This window comes from Centruroides vittatus, unplaced genomic scaffold (assembly GCF_030686945.1).
Source record: "Centruroides vittatus isolate TY-2023 unplaced genomic scaffold, ASM3068694v2 contig_918, whole genome shotgun sequence".
In the NCBI taxonomy this organism is placed as follows: Eukaryota; Metazoa; Arthropoda; class Arachnida; order Scorpiones; family Buthidae; genus Centruroides; species Centruroides vittatus.
In genome coordinates this window covers 1,919,316-1,939,627 of record NW_027122605.1, presented here as the reverse complement: position 1 = coordinate 1,939,627, position 20,312 = coordinate 1,919,316, and the positions used below count along the sequence as shown (strand labels likewise).

Sequence of the window (20,312 nt, the reverse complement as noted above, 5' to 3'; positions counted from 1 at the left end):
GCATTAGTCCTTTGTTTCGTATAATACGGATTCGCATAACAAGACATTTTTTCTGGAACGTAACTTACCGTGTTATACGAGGGATATCCGTATATACCGTATATATGGAAATCACTTTAAACGAGCAATTACTTATTGTGATATCGTCACAATGCCGGGCTGCACTTTTGTATACTTTAATTTAAAAAATAGCGTAACTTCAGGCCCAGACCGGAAGTTCGTGTATAGGTATTCGGGGCCTTCGGTCCCCAAGCCTTCCGCATCTGATCTTGATTTTCATCTAACTCCGTTCTCGGAACGGACGGACGGGCGGACGGACATACTGACAGACGACTGTGGGAATCTAGTCATAAAATTTGAAAATTGCAGCCCAGATGCATTACTTCAATATAAGAGACTTCCTCGAAAATTAAATATTTTTTTAGGTGCTATGAGAGTATGCATCCATTCAAGTGTTTCTCTTTCAGCGTATCGTAAAAACGCGTAAAAATATCAAATAATAAATAAGATTTATCTTGTAGAATGTTTATATTTTATTTAGTAAATGACTTATATAAACTAATGAACATAGATACTAATTTTTTTTAAATTATTTTGTTAAAATCATCACTAATCATATGAATTGTTATAATTAAATTACAATTAACTTATGTTTATTACAATTAAATTTAACCAAATTATTTAATTTGAAATGTAATTTTTAAATTCTGACAGATAGAAAAAATTCCTCGTTTTAACTTATTATTCCTGAAACTATAGTATATAACAGGGGTGCACAGACTTTTTGCTGTAAGAGCCCTAGTTACCTACCTGAAAATATTGGGAGCCGCACCCAATGTTCTTGGTATAAAAATAAAAATAAAAATTTCAGAATCATAATGTATTTATTTTTTGAGAATTTTGACATATTTATTACATTTTTTTATTTATTCTTTGCTAGTTGAAGGTTTATGAACTTGTAATGTTTGTAATGAAATTTTTAAAAATAACAAATATCTTTTATTTATTAGTTAAGCCACAATTAAGCTCTTGAAGAACCGCATGCGGCTCGCGAGCCACAATTTGGGCATCGTTGGTATATAAAAAACCGACCACATGAGAAGAGTTTATATCAACAGGAGGGAACATTAAATTATGATTGTGGCTTGTCATAAACATTTGTTATAGGCTATGTACAAGTATATGGCTATGAGAAAAGTAGTAGAACTTTATAAAGTAGTAACTTTATAAAAACCTGACTATTCCTTTAAGAAACTTTTTATTATATCATTATCTATACTCACTTTAAGACGAATGGTTTATCCGTTTAATTGATTCTTGATCAAAAGACTATTTCAAATCTATTTTTACAGAACTAAGACTGTTGAATCTATTTATAGAATGTTATTGATTTACTTATATTGTGTCCAATCAAAAATTAAAAAATTAGAAAGTTATGAATTTGCTTACGATAATGCAAATTAAGTAAATCAATTAGAGAAAAATTAAAATAAGCATGTTTTTACAGTATAATTAATAAAAATGCGGTGTTTGACACAGTTTAAATCATACTGAAAGAATTAGCAACGTTTTAATAAAACTATTTCTATATCACTAAACACCCTACAGTAAAATCCTCCAATTTCTTCATTTTCATGACCGACTAACCCCGAAAATTATTTATATTATTGATCATCTTCAAAAAGCTGCACTGGAGAGATACTGTCAGAAAGAGATCAAACTTTTTCCTAAAATAATGCACTAAAATATATAGACTATATTTCATCTGAATTTAAAAGATGGCATCATTTTCTTCAAAAAATGAAATATTCGATAATTTCGTTTACAATACAAGTTTTCAACAATAAATATATACATAGTCTATGTAAAGATTTAGGAAAATAATATATATATGTTGCATTCATTAATTTATTTCCTGTGTTTTATATAGAATATACTGTATGTGAGTCCATGATTAATAAAATTTTTGAATTCTAAACTCGTCACAAAAATCGTAAAACTAACGGTTGCATTAAGATCATAACTAATATTAATCATGCAGTCGTATTTTATTATTGTAAAAATTAGACGGATTTGAATAAAGGCAAACTTTGGATCGAACTTTAACTTTAAACTATAAATCGTAAAAATAAACAGAAATTTTTGAAAACAAAATGAATATAGCCATAGTTGCTACAAGGAAACTCTCATTGTGTTTCTAAGGGGAGAAGCATGCTAACCATTTTGAAGGATTTTACAAAGCACGTTTACTTTTTTAATAAATAAATATGCAAACTAAAAAAGATTTGTGATACATATTTAGTAAATCGGTGCAGATCAGGAAGAGGAAAATTGCATCAGTATTTTTTCTATACTGAATGGAGTCAGAAAATTTGTGACAGGGAGCAGGACATTGAACTTCACTGCAGCATTGACAAACACTTGGCATATTGATCCGCACCAAAGCGCATGTGTCGACAAATCGACCGAATATCCGAAGAGGTCGACTGATGCAATTCCACAAAACGGTGCTAGTTTACAATAAAACAACCTTTTCTCCTTCATATCATGTTTTTCTGCAGATTTAATCTTTTTGCAATTGATTTGGGATCCCGAATTATCTTTAACTGTAATTTTTCCCAAGTGAGTCTCTCATTTGGTTAAAAATGCATGAAGTACTTTAAATTTTAAAGTTGATTTTAACGGTTCAATGAATGCCGCCTGCTTTTTAAATTCTTAAAGATATGGACTTTTTAAAAACAAACAAGTAAAAGTTATATTACTAAACAGAAATAAAGTTTTGTTTATATGGTCCCATTTAAGAAACTATCTGAATAGACCGATATTATTCGTAGTTACCATGGTAACCTATATACCTAAAAATAGCAGCAATGGATGACGTATTAGTGACGATTGGCATAATTCGTATAATATCGCCGATCTTCGGTTAAATAAGATAATTCAAATATTTATTAACTAGTTCCTGAGATTAGATATAAAAAATGGTGTTAATGTCCATTTCGTCAGCGTAGTACATAATATATTCTAGAAAAATTATCCAAGTTCAACAACGTTAATGCATTTGTTCTGTCTGTTTGTCTAACCGGAATAGAATAAATAAAAAGAAATAAAATAAAAGTTTTTGGCTTGATATTTAAATATCAAGTTGTCTTTTCCAATGAAAATAAACGAAAACTACACGCATTAATCTAACAGAAATTTACACAAAATAACTTTGAACAATATGATAAAAATTATATAATAAGTTAGTTAATATTTATTATTTTTAGTATATTTCAGTTTTAATTATTAAATTAATATATATATTATTTTAAAATGTTTGATATATAAATTTTTATATATATAAATTATTAATGGAATTTCATTTCTATACTAAAAGAGTTATATATCCTTTACACACGTTTATTAATTTCTCATTATTTATTGCAAGGCACGATCTTAAATATTAATTAATATTCCACAAAAGAAATTCCAGCTTTCCATAAAATCAATATTCAAAGATTCGTTGTCTTAATATACCATCCAAAAGTCTTGAAAATTATTTCCTTATTCAAAATATTCCTTATTAATATCCTTATTCATTTTTGACCACTTGTCAAAGTTCCAAATACTCTTATTCTCACTTTTGAAAAGATCAGTTTAACATATTATTTAAATGCATACTTTCTCCTAATTCAAATAGTTTTCATTTCTGTGTTTAAGTAATTTACAATTTGCTGTAATTTCTACATTTCTAGATAGAATCTAATCTAAATGTAATCGAAATCAAACTTTATTGCAGTGATCTGTAAACATCGTAATTGTTTCGAAACTCTTAAAATAGAAATCCTCCGACTTTCATATTTTGGAGGACGTTATCGGGAGTTATTATAACCAATAAATTATTTCATATTAGATAAACTTACCCCTCTGTGGTCACGATGTATAAGAGCTGTATGGTGTTCTAAGGAACCGTCAAAAGACCTGTGGAATCCAGAAGCGCGCCTCCGATCGGGATCGACGGAATGACGACGGAGTAAGGCACCTAATGAATGCAAAAATATATTAATATTTACAGAATTTATTTTAATTGAATATTCTGTTAGAAGAGAATGAACACAAACTTTAATTGGATGATGTTTAAGTAGAAAATCATTTCCATGTACTGTACAGATACAAGTATGCAATCATTATTTGGATCCATTCTTTCCCAGTTTTGCTTTGTTTATAATACACAGAGAAGTGCTTTTAATGGACACAAAACACGAAATGCGTGTGATGAAGTATTAATATCGAATCCAAGTCACGCTAATCGATAATTACCGAAATGTTTCGTTATCTGATAAAAATATTCTCATTTTCTTTGATAATAAATTAAAATTGAAATTTTCATTTCGTAGAAAACTTTTCAAATTATATCTGGGTGATATATTTATAAATATTACATAAATTGAAATATTACTCTCTTGAAAATCTTTATAATGATTTCTTATACTGGGAATATAAGTATAAGAAATAAAGCATAAGACTGTTCTTTGAAAAACTTTTTGATATATATGTAATAAAAAAATGAATATGAATTATTAATAATCGATAGAATTCATTCATAAAAACATTCAATTCGTCAAAAGTTGATAATAATGGAGTCTGTTTGTTACTATGCCAACCGAAACAAACGATTTTTTTTTCCTCTCAACTTTTTTTCCACACAGGATAATTTTCCTTCCTCAAATCATATTACAATTATTAATTATATAAAAATTTTAAGCATAATAATAATATCTTTTAAGCGATTATTTATTGAGTTAAATAAATCACAGGACAAAATTGTAATTGTGTATAACTGATCGATAATCAATTAAAATCACTTGACGTAAAGTAAAAACATTTTAAACAATCATTTTTCAATAATTTTATATAATGATTTTTATAATTTGATCAAAATTATTTTAAAGAAATTAATTTATATACAACTTTCAAATTTATCAAGTAACCAATCAAAGAACAATTCAAAAACTTACCTTTTGTTAACTGAATAAGTCTTTTAAGTATTATGTTTCAAATTTCATTACATATAAATTAAATTTTTGTTCTCTGGTTTAATTCGCCTTCAAAATATTCTCTAAGAATTCGATTATATTTTCGAAAATTATATTAAATATATATGAAATGAATGAAGTAAGACTTTAATTGTTATCTTCACTGATGAATTAAAGGAAAAAATCATCGATAACGTCCCCATTAATTTTGATAAATTACAACTAAATATATTCTCACATCTTATAAAATTGTTTTAAAATATCAAGCCCGAGATACTATTACAAGAAAACTTTTAATATTAATATAACTATATTTTATTTCTGCACGGAGTTGAAATCTTAAACGACGTGACTATAAACACGCTCGTTTAATGCAAGTTTGCATGCAAAGAGATCTTAACACGAATAAAAATAAAACGTTTGTGATCACGTTTGGAGATTTAAAATATAATAATTTATTATTCAGTAACTTTTAAAGCGCATTGTATTTATTACTTATATAATTTTTGTCTTTTTTCTAATAAACAAAAGTAATAAAATGACAGTAATTAAAGTTCAGTATGTGACTGACCTGGTTTTCCGGCGAATACCAACCGTTTGTTCTGCCACCATCCCTTTTTCGGTGTTACCATGTTTCGGTGTTTTAATTTTTTTTTTTTTTTTTTAATTTTCTTATTTCGCTTTCTAAAATTCGTATAACGATATATACGCGCCTAGTTAATTTTTGGGAATTTTCTTTTTTTTTTAGTGGGCCACAATTTGCGACTGTGATATTTAATAGCCTTGACCGTATCTCCCACTCCAATGGTGTCGCTAGTGGTTGTCGTCCATCCAATGTCTTGAGTGTGGCGCCCCTGGCGAACAATTAGTTAAACTAATATTCGATTTTACTTCTCGAAAACACTTTTTAAAATTTAAACACAACAAAAATATTGCAATTTCTAATTTTACAACGTTTATGTATTAAATCGTTTTTTATCTGTGTTTATCTATTATAAGACATAATACATTTGAAAGTAATCATCCATCCGAAACAAAATGCAACTATTTAAAATTAATTAATAATGAATAATTAAATTACTTGGATGTATGCAAATATAATTATTATGAAATTAAATTGTAATTTTAAAATATTTTAATCATTCAAATAATCGTTTTGTAACATAGACAATGTCATTGTAATAAGATGTTACGAACCAGAAACATGCTTCATATTATAACAAATGAGTTTTGTAGTAAAGAAAATATCACAGGGGTAAATTTTATTTTTAAAAGTGCTTCAAAATCGATATTCGATTACCGAAACACTAACTCTCTTATAAAGGCTAAAAGGTGTTCGTAAATCAAGCTAATGTCTTTTTTAAACTTATACTGCCCTTTAATACTTAAAATACATTTGTTATTATTGTAGTGTGTGAAACTGGGCATTTTTTTAGATTTAATTTTAAAAAATGTACTTTAATTCTTAGAAATATCTTTAACGCTTACTGCTTCAATACGAGTTTAGCTTATAATCAAGATTATAGCTTGTTTTTTAACGTTTTATCGTTTAATACTATAATCGATTTAAACATTCAATACAAACTGTTATGCAATACTTAATACATTTGTATTAGTTCTAGAAATCGACAATCACGCCAATGCATTTTTATAAAATAATTTTAGGATCCGGGTTCGAATCCTATCTGAGCTGTCGAGATTTTTCATATGTAGTTAGGGTGTTTCATCCACGCTGATTAATTTCATTGAGAATAAACACATTTGTAATAGTCGAATAATGCCACGAGTTAAATTCTACAAATTCTAGAATTGTTAATTATTTTTGTAGAAAATAAAAACAAATAACCGAAAAATTTGCGACTTATAAAATAATCTGACATTATGTTATTTAAGCCAAAACTGACTTTATACCTCATTACTTTGTATGCATATCTATTAAATTGAGTGTAACAGCTGTTTTCACTTATGATATATTAAAAAAATAACTTATATATTTAAAAAAAATAAACGCTATTTTATTTATTTTTTATTACTCGCTATCTTAAACACGTCATTTGTTATAATGAACTTACATCCGCTTTGATGGACGAGTGCAAAATCAAAATGACAAGACGAGTGAAAGTTCTCGAAAAACAAAAACCCAGTAATTTAACTAGGTAAAAATTAAGATTTATTGTTATCCTATAATGCTGCAATCCTAAATAAGTTTATATTATCTTCTACGATATAATTTGTGATTTTACTTGCATGTTCCTAGCTGTTTTATTATTTGTTTAAATAATAGAAATAAAGATATATTAAAATGTAAAATCTATTATAGGAAATATATATATATAAAATAACTAAATTACTTGTTTTTGTATTAACTCTATACTTAATATAAATTCAATATTTAAATACACTTGTATGGAAAAAAAATTTTAAATGTACAAGTTATTAATAATAAAATGCTGTATTTAAAATTCGTTTATAATCCGAATAGTTAAATATTTTGTCAAAGTTACTTTACTGTTAGATTTTTGAAGACTTTTTAATAAACGAAATATTTTTAATACTTTTTTTTAAATAGTTATGTACTATTATTTATATATTATAATTAATAAAAAAAGATAATTCATTATATATATTAATATTGCAGACACTTTATTCATTTTAGTTTCTCAAATAAATCATATTTTATTCATATGTTTCGATTGTAACGAGTCTATCATTCCTTGTCATATTGAAAACTTTCTAAAATTTGACATGAAAAACTGCATTCCTTTATTCGTCACGGTTTGTTTTTTATTATTTTAGGCGGCTATCCACCAGTTTCAACATTCCGTTCTTACGCCAAAATGTTCTCACACGTCAAGAACGGATACTCACGGTATTCTAATAATAGTACAGAAAACTGTTATGTTTTATTATATAACTGGTTATATTATTCGTTATATATAATATGAAAATCTATAAAGTTTTATAGGCCTAGTTATATTCGACCTAGTTATTAATTTTAAAAAAAATCCTTTGTGAAAAAATTAAATACGTAAATGGATTAAAATACTGTTCTGGACAGATTAGGATAATATCATGTTTATATCTATAATTGTAATACTGTAACTGTGTTATATGGAGATTTCAATCATTTTATCAATCACGAATTTCACTAGTGACGATTACTATGCCGAAAAATTTTGTATATCATACTGTATTAAATATAAATATTTGATACTAGGTTCTAGCATCCGTTTTAAAAGTCATACTCAATGTACATGGAAAATGAATTCAGAAAACTATAACATACTCATAATAAATTATCGTGTTGGCGATAAAAGAACTCGGAACAATTGTCCTCATCTAGATAAGATCTTGATTTGATAATATTTATAAAGCTTTAACTGAATGTCCTAATAATAAGAGGCTGATTTTCTGTGTTAATTTGAATGTAAATCAAGTTTATGAAGTAACATAATTACTTATAAAATTAGGTAATATTCGTCACAGCCGATATTTCATTATAGATAAATTAGATAATTACGTTCATTTTTAACGGAATTTAAATTAATGGAGTCTAAAAATAAATATATTGAAAAATGTTTAATTAAACAATATTTAAAAAAGAGTTATTTTTAAAATGAATGCGTAAATCATCGCCCGTTAATTAAAAATCTGGAATTTTTTCATGCGTTACATGGATCACTTGTTCAATTAGTAAATGTAACTATTTTTAAGATTCGCTAGTGTCAGGTGATCACTGTACTAAGAAAAGAAACAAGAAAATGTTTTACTTGTTAAGTAAAAGATTTTTCTTTTAAGAAAATGCGCCATAATAGATTACTTTCATAAGAACTTATTAAGCGAAGAAGTAGACTGAGTAAAAGATAAATTTTCAAAGCAATATAAATTAAAATAAACTTTAATTATATTGGAAAATAGCATGCTAAGTATCAATAATAATTTAAAAAAATTTTTTTTTTTCTTTTTATAAAATAATACTTTTTATTAAATAATACGTGCTACGTATATGAAAAAGATCGGAACATAAGCAACACTATTTTTACTTTAAAAAATAGGTTTTTATGAAATAATTATTTATTGTGACGTCTTCGCAATGCCGGGCTGCAAATTTTAATCATAATTTTAATTTATTAAATTTAAAATATGTTCTCCATCTCAAATTTGTAGGGTCTTGCCCCTGCACATCATACTTTTCTTGTTAACAACAGAGTCATGTCGGTTCATTCGGGAATTCATGTAACTCCATTCCGGGAAAACGTTTTGAATTGAATCCATTCGTATATAGTTAATCGGGGCCTCCTGTCCCTAAGGTTTCCATGTCTAGTCTCGACTTCATCTAGCTAACATCATTCTCGAAATTAAGAAAGGACAGACAAACAGACAGACGACAGTGGGAATTTATAGGGCTACAATCTTTTTCAAATCGCAGTCCAAATAGGCGATTATGTTTCTTAGAAAGTTTTGATTATTTAAAATGCTGTAATGCCAAAAATGACAATTCCATATAATCTTGTGTGAATATAATGCTAATATCAAAACAAATTTTTTCTAGAGAAATTCTCGCTGACAACACTAAGATAGGAGTACGAATAGTTAATACTGTACATTTAAACAATAAAATGATATAAATAAGTACGTAAATAGCACTACTTAACTTTTGAAATGAAATATTTAAATTTATGACGTTTATTGGTTCATAAGTAAAAACTATACAGGTGATTCCCAATTTTCGACAACTAGCTCTTTCGTATCCCATAATTCCTTTTTGTAATCCAAATTAGGATTTTTATACATTTTCCGTAAACAAACAAAAATTTCGAGCTGTCGTCGGGTGGCGTGTTATGTCAGTTGTGCTTTCGAAAGCAAAATCATTTATAAAAAAATTGCTATTGGTTCTTTTCATTTTAATCTATTACTTTATCTAACTAATATTTTATGCATCGTAGCACATTTAACGTAAAAAAATAAACAAACAAAACTTTCCTACTAAAAAGATATTTTATAATTTTTCCTTTAGTTTCTTGGAAACGGAACTTCCTCTATATTAATACCATGCAATTATTGATATTTCGAAAGACGGAGAATGCATGTATGAATATTAGAAAAAAAAAAAAAAATTTAAAAATAGCAAAACGCAAATATTCCTTTTTAGAATGAAACAGTAGTTTACGCGAAATTATTTTTTTTTATTTCCAGTAATCGACACAACATATATACCATATCAACAGCAAGTTAACCGTATATTTAACTGAATTCAATAGAAACTATATTCTACGTAGTATTTTAGCTATTGACTTTAATAAGAATATGGAATTTATAGAATAAAAATGATTTGTTTTCAAAAATAATTCCAAACAAAAATAACGCTATATGGTACAACAGATAATAATTCAAATGCAATAACATAAATATATAATTGGCATTAATAATTCATAATAATAGTAACTATTAATATTAACTAAAATTTCAGTAGCTTAATCGAAAAAGAGTAAGGAATAAAAAGCGTTAAATATTACTAACAAATCAACTACTAGTATCCATTTTTATAGTACTTATTATCTAACATTTATATTTCCAAATGTAGGTATGAAGTAATTTTATAAAATAAATGTAATAATTCGGTATGTAAAATAAGAAAAATTCATTTAATGCTAAATCCATTAAAAAGCAAATAAGTGAAATGTGTGTTGAAACAGCAAATGGAAACGGCCTAAAAATAAATTATAGAAAAAACAGCAAAGAACTAATCATAAAACACAATGAACAAAACTGAAAGTAAATCAAAGCGTAAATGATATTCATTGAACGATAAATGGCTCACCCAAGTCAGGCGAATTAATAATAAATAAATAGGAGACAAAAATAAAAATAATTTATTAAAACTATACAAAAAAAACAGGAATGACGAATGAACGAAAATTAATAAATCAGTGTAGTGATTCAAAACAAGAGAAAAAAATATTCGTTTACTTAATGCTATTGCCAAATTAGCAAACACGACTAACTTAGCGTTAAACAAAACTAAATAATAAATATTTCATCAGTATAAAAAGAAATAATTCTGATAATATTTTAACGAATGTTTGAGTGTTTAATAAATTCATACAATGTTTCAAAACGGAGCCAAATACCCACACATGAATCAAAGGGTACTCGAACGTTTCGTTTCATTTAATGAGATACTGCACCGCAACACAAGGGCGATCTGCCAAGAAGAAAGTGCCTTTCGGGAGGACATTCTATGGAAAACTGGCCCTATTTAGGTGTTAGACACATAAAGAAAACTCGGACTAACGCTACAAAGCCGGCCGATTGGTGAGGCGCGAACCCATGATTAACTACCAGTGTTCAGCTTCATTCACTTCGCCACTGGTGGCCATACTTCGAACGCTAACCGAATGCTGACATTCAAGCAAAAAAAATTAAAAAAAAAGATAAAATGACGAATTTTTATATATTAAAAATTAATGTTGACTTGACTTCAAATTTAATATTAATTTTTATGAAAATAAATCTAAATAAAAACTTTGTTTGCAAGGAATGTAACTTAAAAAATGGTGTCAGTTAAGTAATTAAATAACATGCTATATTCGTTCAAATATGATCATCAATTTGCTCATCAACCTTAAAATAAATATCGAAGATTGCAAAAATTCTTTACTTGAAGGTCGTCGCAAGCGTGCTCGAACGACGTTCCATTATTCCAATTATTCCATTTAATGAATTATGCATATTTTTATTTATAATCCTACAAATTAATTTTGTATGAATTTTCCGTCTACCACGGTCTCAATAAATTGCATCTATACATAATATATATCATTTTTTCTCAATTTGCAAATGCACAAGTTCATTCCCCCCCCATTTTTCTATTTTCGTCCTTGAGCACTAAGACTGCTCATAGCTTTATGGTATAAGTTTATTATTCGATCCAGGCAAATTTGAATTATGGAGCCCATGTACAGTGTTGACTTCAGATATTTTTCTTCGGGAATGTTTTGGAGAAATATTTTCTTATGAAAGCTTGGTTTGGAGTCCTCTGCGGCGGGAGCCCCAGGCAATTGCCCCTTTTTGCCCATAGGTTAACGCGCCACTGCACTAAGAGGATCTTTCTTTCATACCCATCGGCCAGGTCCGCAATGGGACGACTGGGTGTTGAGGAACGGGGCTTTACATATCTGAGACCCTGGAGTTTTCTACCCGGATTCGATCCCGGGTCCCCCAAAACAGTAGGTTGACGCCTTAATAGCTTGGCCATCCGGCCGCCAAGTTCACATTATCATCTTTATTAAAACTTTAAAATATACTTGTTAAAATATATTCCTACTTATATATATCCTTTTTATTATATTATGATGTAAATCTCAGTCTCATTGATGTTTAATTCATTATGTGACTACTATTGTTGTTTTAAATCTTTTCTTTAAACTTTATTGTTCAATTATTTATTAGATAAAATTATAAATATTAATATATTACTTTAAATCAATGATTTTTGGCACATCTAGAAAAGATTTTGGGAGTTTAACAAAGTCTTCACTGAAATTCATTATCAGAACACAATATAAATGCTGACCATACTTGAGGATAATCTCCCTAACCTTTCATTTAACTAGTAAAGTTTTCTAACAATTTTTATTTCCTTATTAATGAAATATTTAAATTATTCTTTATAATTCTGGATTAAAAGTGTCATTATTTCAATATTTAATTCAAGTAAGATTTACAATGTAAAAATTAATTATTTATAATAAGTATTTTACATTTTTACATTGTACTCTACTATGTATTAAGTTAAAATTTAACTTTAATTTTTAAAATTCATTTATGAAAAATTTGTTTATTTAGTTGCAAATGTATAACATGGTAAATTGAAGAAAACACCTTATAAATGGTAATATAATTTTATTCCGTAATTATCTAAATGATTAACTTATATTATCGTTAATAATAAATAGGCCTGCGTTACTTTTTTATGAATGAATATTTGAGCATATAAATTAACTATTGAAATTCGTTACTCAAATAACCACTAGATGGCGATACGATTAAAATATTTAAATTAATTATTTTTTTGTGTTGTAATTTCGTGTTTCGTGCAGCAAACTACGTCACTAACTACGTCTAAAAATTTAAAACTCATTAGAAATAATTTACAATTTTATAACTTTAGTATATAATACTAAATATTTTAATAACACTAATGAATGCATATAATTATATTATTATGTACGAAAAATTGTTTTTACTAATAATTATGTTATTTGTAAATTAACAGAATAATAAAAAATCGTTTTCTTTTGTTATAGCGAGTGCTATTATAAACAATTAATCAACATTTTTAAATCAAATAAAATACAACTACATTATTTAACTTGAAAATTGTTGTGATTAATATGCAATTATCCAATAAACAGAATAAAAAATTGCCATTAAAACGTCTACGTCGAGTACATTTAGTTAAGACGATGATAAGTGAAATTTTTCCAATAAAGAAATACGCAATGTTACAACTCAACGTGTTTGTATTTTCCATAAGAGATACCTCAAACTGTATAATATTATATAGAAAATATTAATATATTACTTTAATTGTGTACAAGTACATAGTTATACAGTAATTTTATGGATAAATACATTTTTTTATTCAAACTTTTGGCAAATATTATTAAGTTATAAAAGTTTGCAATGCTTAGGTGTGACTCAAAAATGACCTCTGAGCCAAGGTCGCAGCAGGTATAATTTATGAGTTCTTAAACAAATAAATAAAAAATCTGTTTTAAAATATTTATTTGTTTTGTCGGAATATTTAATTTTAAATAATAAATTTTATTACTTTTTTTAAGTTTGAAAAAAATTGCTAAATTTACTCCGGATAATTAATATATTTGCATATTTTCATTTTGCAATAAAATTTTTTTTTTTTTTGCTCAAATAATCTAAAATTTAAGTAAATTAACGTAATTAAAAGCCATTTTATGCATGAAATTCTATTTACCTTAAGAGGATTATTGGAATTTTATAAAATTTATCACAAATTCGCATATAATCGATACACATTTTATTAAATCCCTTCTCATTTTCATTTTAAGTATATGAATTGTTTCTTAAGATTTCCATCATTTTAATGCACCAAAGAGTTAGCTATTTTTACTTAACCAAACTTTAAATGTGTGAATAAAAAGCTTCGCTAGCAAATTACACCAGTTTTGAACTTGGCGATTGGATAATTTCGTTAATGAGTTATCTAGCAGTGTCAAGGTTTCATCTTACAAGGAAAAAAAAATCGCACATTGGTCCAAAGGTTTCTATCAATATAGCAAAAATATAATCATGTACTACATTCATTTTCTCTGAAACAATTTCAATTTGACAGTTTGATTATATATATTTATCGAGTAAACAAAACAAGTGAGCAAACGTAAAATACTTTTGTAGATCCGTGAGTATTCATTTGTAAGAAACTTAAGTAATTTGATTAATTTTAATGAAAATGAGCTTCTAAAAATTCAACTCTGTATTAAACATTAACAAACTTTTACTTCTCCCAATTTTTTTATACGTATTTCATTTTTCTAAACTTCGTTTTCATCCAAAACGATTCAAAACAGATTAAAACAAGTGATTTTAAAAAGTGCATTTCTCCTCTAGAATATAATTTGAGAAAATTCCTTCTACAGAAGTTACGCATTGGGAATCATTACGCCGCCAATTACATATTAATTATCCTTGTTAATTATCAATTACGCAAATGTAGACATCATTCGTATTTACGTAAAAGATTTTTGTTAAATTTAATCGCCATGACACGCTGACAGATGCAACAATTTTAAAACAATTTCCGGCACATGTTTACCTCTATACAAGATACTATCAAACCTTTAATTTAAAATGGCTTTTAAATATCTTACACTAGAAAATAAAATTACATACTAATGTTTTTTAACATAAAACTTCTCGGTAATTTTAAACTGTTGATTCGTTTGTACCGAATTAACGTGTAACCTACCGATAAACGTAACGATTCTGGCTGTTTAATTTCTTACATAGAGCGCAAACTATAAGTTATAATTCACGTACATCTCGACATTGGCACAAATAGGCAACTTCTAATTACACACGAGTTTATAATTGGAACAACACAAGCATATATCCGGCTAGTGCGTGAGGAGGGAACATCCAGAGAAAGTACTCACCGTCGCTCGATTCTGGTATATTAGCAGTATGACGTCTCCTCAGCTGTAACTTAGGAAGATACATTTTTCCCTGCAACTTGGCTAGAGCAAGTCGTGGAGACCTAGGCGAACCCATGGGGCTTCTTTGATTCGGAGAATGTTGGTTCATCACGTCTTTACTATTCGAGCGCAGTGCCATATTTAATCCTATCATCGTGTCGCTCCTACCGTAAAACTAGGAACGACTTTTGCTAACCTTCACTTAAACAGACCGATTGACTACAAACTCGAGTAACTCCCCCGCTAGGAAAAGCAGTCTTCAGGCTTTGTGCCAGTGTGCAGACGTCACATGACAAGAAACAACTTTTCTTGATTGGAGATTGGTCAATTTGGAATGGATGAACAGCGCTGCCTACTCCTTTCCTAAGCATTTGTTTATGTTCAAACTTGTAAAGTTTCCTACACATTAAAGGTACGAGATAGTTCGATGTTATCAGCTCAGTTTTTTGTCCGTAATCAGATCGGATATTTAAACTACATATTTAAATATAGCCTATATATTCCTTTCAATATTCATCTGGAAATGTTTGGCTTGCACCCAGTAGAAAATACGAGTTATGTACAGTACCATTTATAGAAACTAAACTATCCCGAGAGAACCGCATTTTTATTTCTTCGTTCCTAATCGAAAGAACAATTTTAAAAAGCCAAAATCGTCAAAATAGTTAAATGTGAAATAATAGGCACTATCGAATCGCAATACCCGCGCCTACGTCTATTCTTAAGACGTCATTTCTAAATAAAAACAATAGAGAGTAATAGAATTAATGGAAGTGTGACGTCAGAAAGCAAATTAAATATTCTCGATACGTCACACGTAAAAGTATGCCATTATACAAAGTCCAATCGAATATACCGCATACTAAAAATTAATACAGTAAGGGCTAATTACATATACCGATCAAACGAAGATAATAATTGGCTAAGCGTTTGTTACGTCACGCAAATTATTTAATTAATTTAAAAATAAAGGATTGTACTTACTTGCTGGAACACCCGATGAACTACCCAATTTCTGTAAATAAATAAAAAAATAAAATGGAATTTTATTTATCAATAATAATAAGAGTAAGAAATTATAAACTTATTTACTATTTTCGATTAGATAAGTAAACCCAATTGTTTCCGTTGCCTAGCCACAATAAAAATTCGCAATTTCTGTTTTTTCTCTTTTTTATATATACAAATACATTCCTTCTTTTGGCTTTCTTACTTATAACGCTGCAGAATTTACAGAAAATTTTATTTAACCTAACAGAATTTATTTCTTTTTTTAAACGAAAACTTTATTTTGCTTAGTTGAGATGTCACATGATAAGTTTCTATGCAACCTATCCGGTGTATATCTCAAGGTTAAATATGGAATCCAAGGTCATTTCGTAGACATCAAAAAATATGTTTAGAGGAATTTTGACAAGATAAAAATAAGAAAAAATTTTATTGTTTTATTGTCTATATCAATAACACATAAAATAATACGGGTCGATTTACACACTATCGCTTATATGACTATATATATATATATTTTTTTTTTTTTTCTTCTTTTTTACCAAGGACATATGGCGGTCAGTTTAACGTGCAGGTGGAAATCATTAACAGTGGAATATAACACGGTAAGTTGTTTTCATAACTGATTTAATATTTAGAGTAAACTTATTAGTACTAATCAATCATCGGTTTAAGAATTTAAATGAAGCCAGGGTATTAATATCCAGTCACGTGACAGTTGGGATGGATTTGAATTTTTTATCTACCGTAATTAAATTCCCTTTGATCGATTTATAAATATATCGGTGGATTAATAATTTAAATTATATCGATTCCGAACAGATAAGGTCTTTCAATGATATAAATCAATAATTGCTCTACCTTTTGTGAGATCCATTTAACCAAAAGGAGAGTTTTGTTTCGATCGACTGCCACGTGATAAAAAGCATTAAGTTAATGATAAGCTGTACACAAAAAAAAACTCTCTGGTATAAATAACAAAAATTTCAGGTAAATAGAATATTTTTTTCAAAAACTATAATCAAAATCACTTCTTTAGTCGATTTCAAATTTTCATGGTTGAAATTTGACAATCCATACTATCAGCTGGAGCGAGATAATTCTATAATGTGTCGGTTTCACTATGAAAAACAAACTGTTCTGTCGAAACACTATTATTTAACCTTGAAAAACTTGAAGTAATTTTACCTTCTCATTTTCATAACTTGTTAATGAACACAATATAAAGTGAGATTCTTAAGTAATTTCATGGATAATAACTTACTCTTGTATTGCATCACTTATCCGTTTGAATAAACCATTTAAGATTTATTTAAATAATAAAGTAATACAATCTCATACAGCGTATACCGGGGGGAGGTGCTAAAGTAGGTATAGCCTACAGCTGTTATTATGGAAAAAAAACATACAGGGAGAAAATAGGAAGAAAAAATATTTACATATTTTTAAGTAGAAATTAAATCACAAACAAGGAATACGAACTAATAAAAGATAATAAAAATAATAATAATGAACACCAAACATTTATATTTTTCAGATTCTCAACTTTTTCACCCCCCGTATATATGTATTATAGTAAAATATTAAAAAACATAATATAGATAAAATAAAAGATTCCCTAGCTTATTCTTTAATCTTTTACTATCAATTTTCTCTCTTTAAATCTAAATTTATTTTCTTGCAGAATTCGTTTCGTGGTATTAAGGAAATAGAAACAAAATGACATCATTTCTCACAATCAAGTTATCAATATTGGATGTCAAAACAGCAAAATTTTTTCTGAAGGAAGTAAGAGTATTTACAATATATAAATTATTTCCACGGTGCGACGGGTTAAATTAACTTTTTGAAATTACAGTAATTTGAATTTTTTAAATTTTAGCAAAGACAATAATCGGTATTTAATATAAAAAATAATCCAAATTTAATAATTCAGAAATTAAAATTTATAATTAAGTTTTAAGGTGCGAGCCATTAATTAAATTAAGTTATTAAATTCTCATTCAAAAATTAAGAATGCTTATTTAAAAAATATATTAATGAAAAGTATAATTCTCTTACATTAATATTTAAATAATAAAAAATTATATCTTTTAATTAATATGCAAATTTTATAAAATTGAAATATGATAATTATAAACTATGGCATTATTTTTTTACATTTGGTTAATTCTTTTTATCAGTTTTGCAGATGATAAATTTAAAATAAATTAACCATTTTCAATTGAAAAACTTACAACTGTTTATATCTTGTATAAAAATATTATATAAGATATAAACAATAATAATCTTACATTGTTTCTATAATAAAATATGTGATTATTATTGGGAAATTTATTTGTTTTGATTCAAATTTTAAGCTTGTTATATTATAAAAAAATCAAATAAAACTTAAAATTGAGATATATTTTATTATATAAAATTGTTAAAATATATTTAAGTTATATAACAATATATAATCCTACAGTCCAAATATAAATCCTAAGTATATATACATGTATAATTATATTAAAATTACATACATGCATATAAATAGGATTTATATGAATAAATTTTTATAAAAATAATTAATATAAAATAATTAAATAAGAGTAATTTATCAATACAATATATAGAATTACTAAGCATTTACCAGTATATCTATTTCCTTCTGTATGTATATTCTAATTACATGTGTATAATAGAATTATCTATAAATAATACTCATTTAAATGGTAATTTTATAAAGAAAAGGCTCAGATGAAATAATTTAAATTAATATATTTTATATTTTTAATCTATAGTGATTTATGTGAATTTATATATATGTAGTGTATAAATTATTATTAATAAGTAAATTATTTATAATTGTATTAAATGATTCTTATAAAATGTTAATAATTTCTATAACAATTTTTGAACCATGACAAAGTAAATGTTAAGAAACTTACATATAAAAATGTGTTATAAATTATACAAATGTATACAACAAAAAACATTATTTTTTATATTGTGCAATTGTATTGTATTTCCTTATTAAAAAGATTTAATACTGTATAAGTATAATTTATTGTAATTTAACAGAAGATTTTAATTATAAACAATTATTCATTCTAACTTAACAATGTTGTTAATAATTATATTAAGTTATATAATTCTTTACCTGATAAAAAAAATGTGTTATAATAAATAATAAAAATTGCTAATGTGTTATTTTATTTGTATCTGTCTAGTTATTTTGAAGCAAGAGATTGTTTTTATTTTGTTAATTATACTTAGAAGAGACTATTTAAGTTGAGAAGATAAAAAGATTACTTCCAAGAAGTTTGGATAAGGAGTTAGAAAAAAGTTTGTTAAGTTGTTGACCTTTCGAGTGATATTGTTTCCATTACTGTATTGCATAATTATTATATAAATATTTCTTATTAATTAAATAATGTAATTATATTACTTCAATTTAATATATAAAAAAAGAAAAAAAATTTAAATTTTATTTTATTAAAATATAAAATTTAATATCATTATCTAATAACAGATGGCGCAATAATGATAATACTAAAATTGTTCATAAATAACAATAGATGGCGGCACTAGTTCCACTGTCAAGTTTAATATAGTGATGTAAAATAATTTTTTTTTTATCCTAAAATTATTTTAATCTTGTTTATTTTGAGTTAATTGTATTGCAAAATCCAAATGATATTAGATCGATTACTTGGTTGACGGTAAGATACATTTTATTATCAAGAGATTCATCTGGATGTTCATGATTTCTCATGAGCAGATCGAATAGGGAATAGCATCCCTATCCGATCTCCCATGCTGATCGATTCCATGTGGATCAAATCTACTTATAATGAGAGATAAAACTCACCCATATAAATCTAGTGTTCTGATATTGTGCGTGAATTGAATATAGTCGATTAGTTATGTCGTTGGTTATGCGTAATTGACTTCACAAACTTAAATAATAATTGATTCTTCTTTGACATTTAATTTTCGGTATTTCATTAAACTAAAATAATATGTGTACTATTTAAAATTTTGTTCGCTTTCAGAGATTTTAGGGAAT

General features: G+C 26.7%; 1 protein-coding gene and 1 long non-coding RNA gene across 7 annotated transcripts in view; one reads left to right on the top strand and one right to left on the bottom strand.

Annotated features, from left to right (window-relative positions):
• LOC136984366 (5'-AMP-activated protein kinase subunit gamma-1-like) overlaps positions 1-20,312 on the bottom strand; it is a 131,942-nt gene that overhangs the window by 80,151 nt on the left and 31,479 nt on the right. For 5 of the 6 annotated variants that reach the window (XM_067281325.1, XM_067281324.1, XM_067281328.1 and 2 more), the window contains 2 exons: positions 16,238-16,268; positions 3,906-4,024 (listed from right to left, as the gene is read on the bottom strand). In XM_067281325.1, the coding sequence (XP_067137426.1) occupies positions 3,906-4,024; positions 16,238-16,268 (150 nt within the window). Of the gene's footprint in view, positions 1-3,905; positions 4,025-15,214; positions 16,192-16,237; positions 16,269-20,312 lie in introns of those variants that run through there. The other variant, XM_067281329.1, reaches the window with a different exon arrangement.
• Positions 6,205-19,790, top strand: LOC136984368 (uncharacterized). Its single transcript, XR_010882179.1, has 4 exons — positions 6,205-6,273; positions 16,808-16,866; positions 17,946-18,049; positions 19,474-19,790. It is a non-coding gene; the product is annotated as an uncharacterized lncRNA (long non-coding RNA).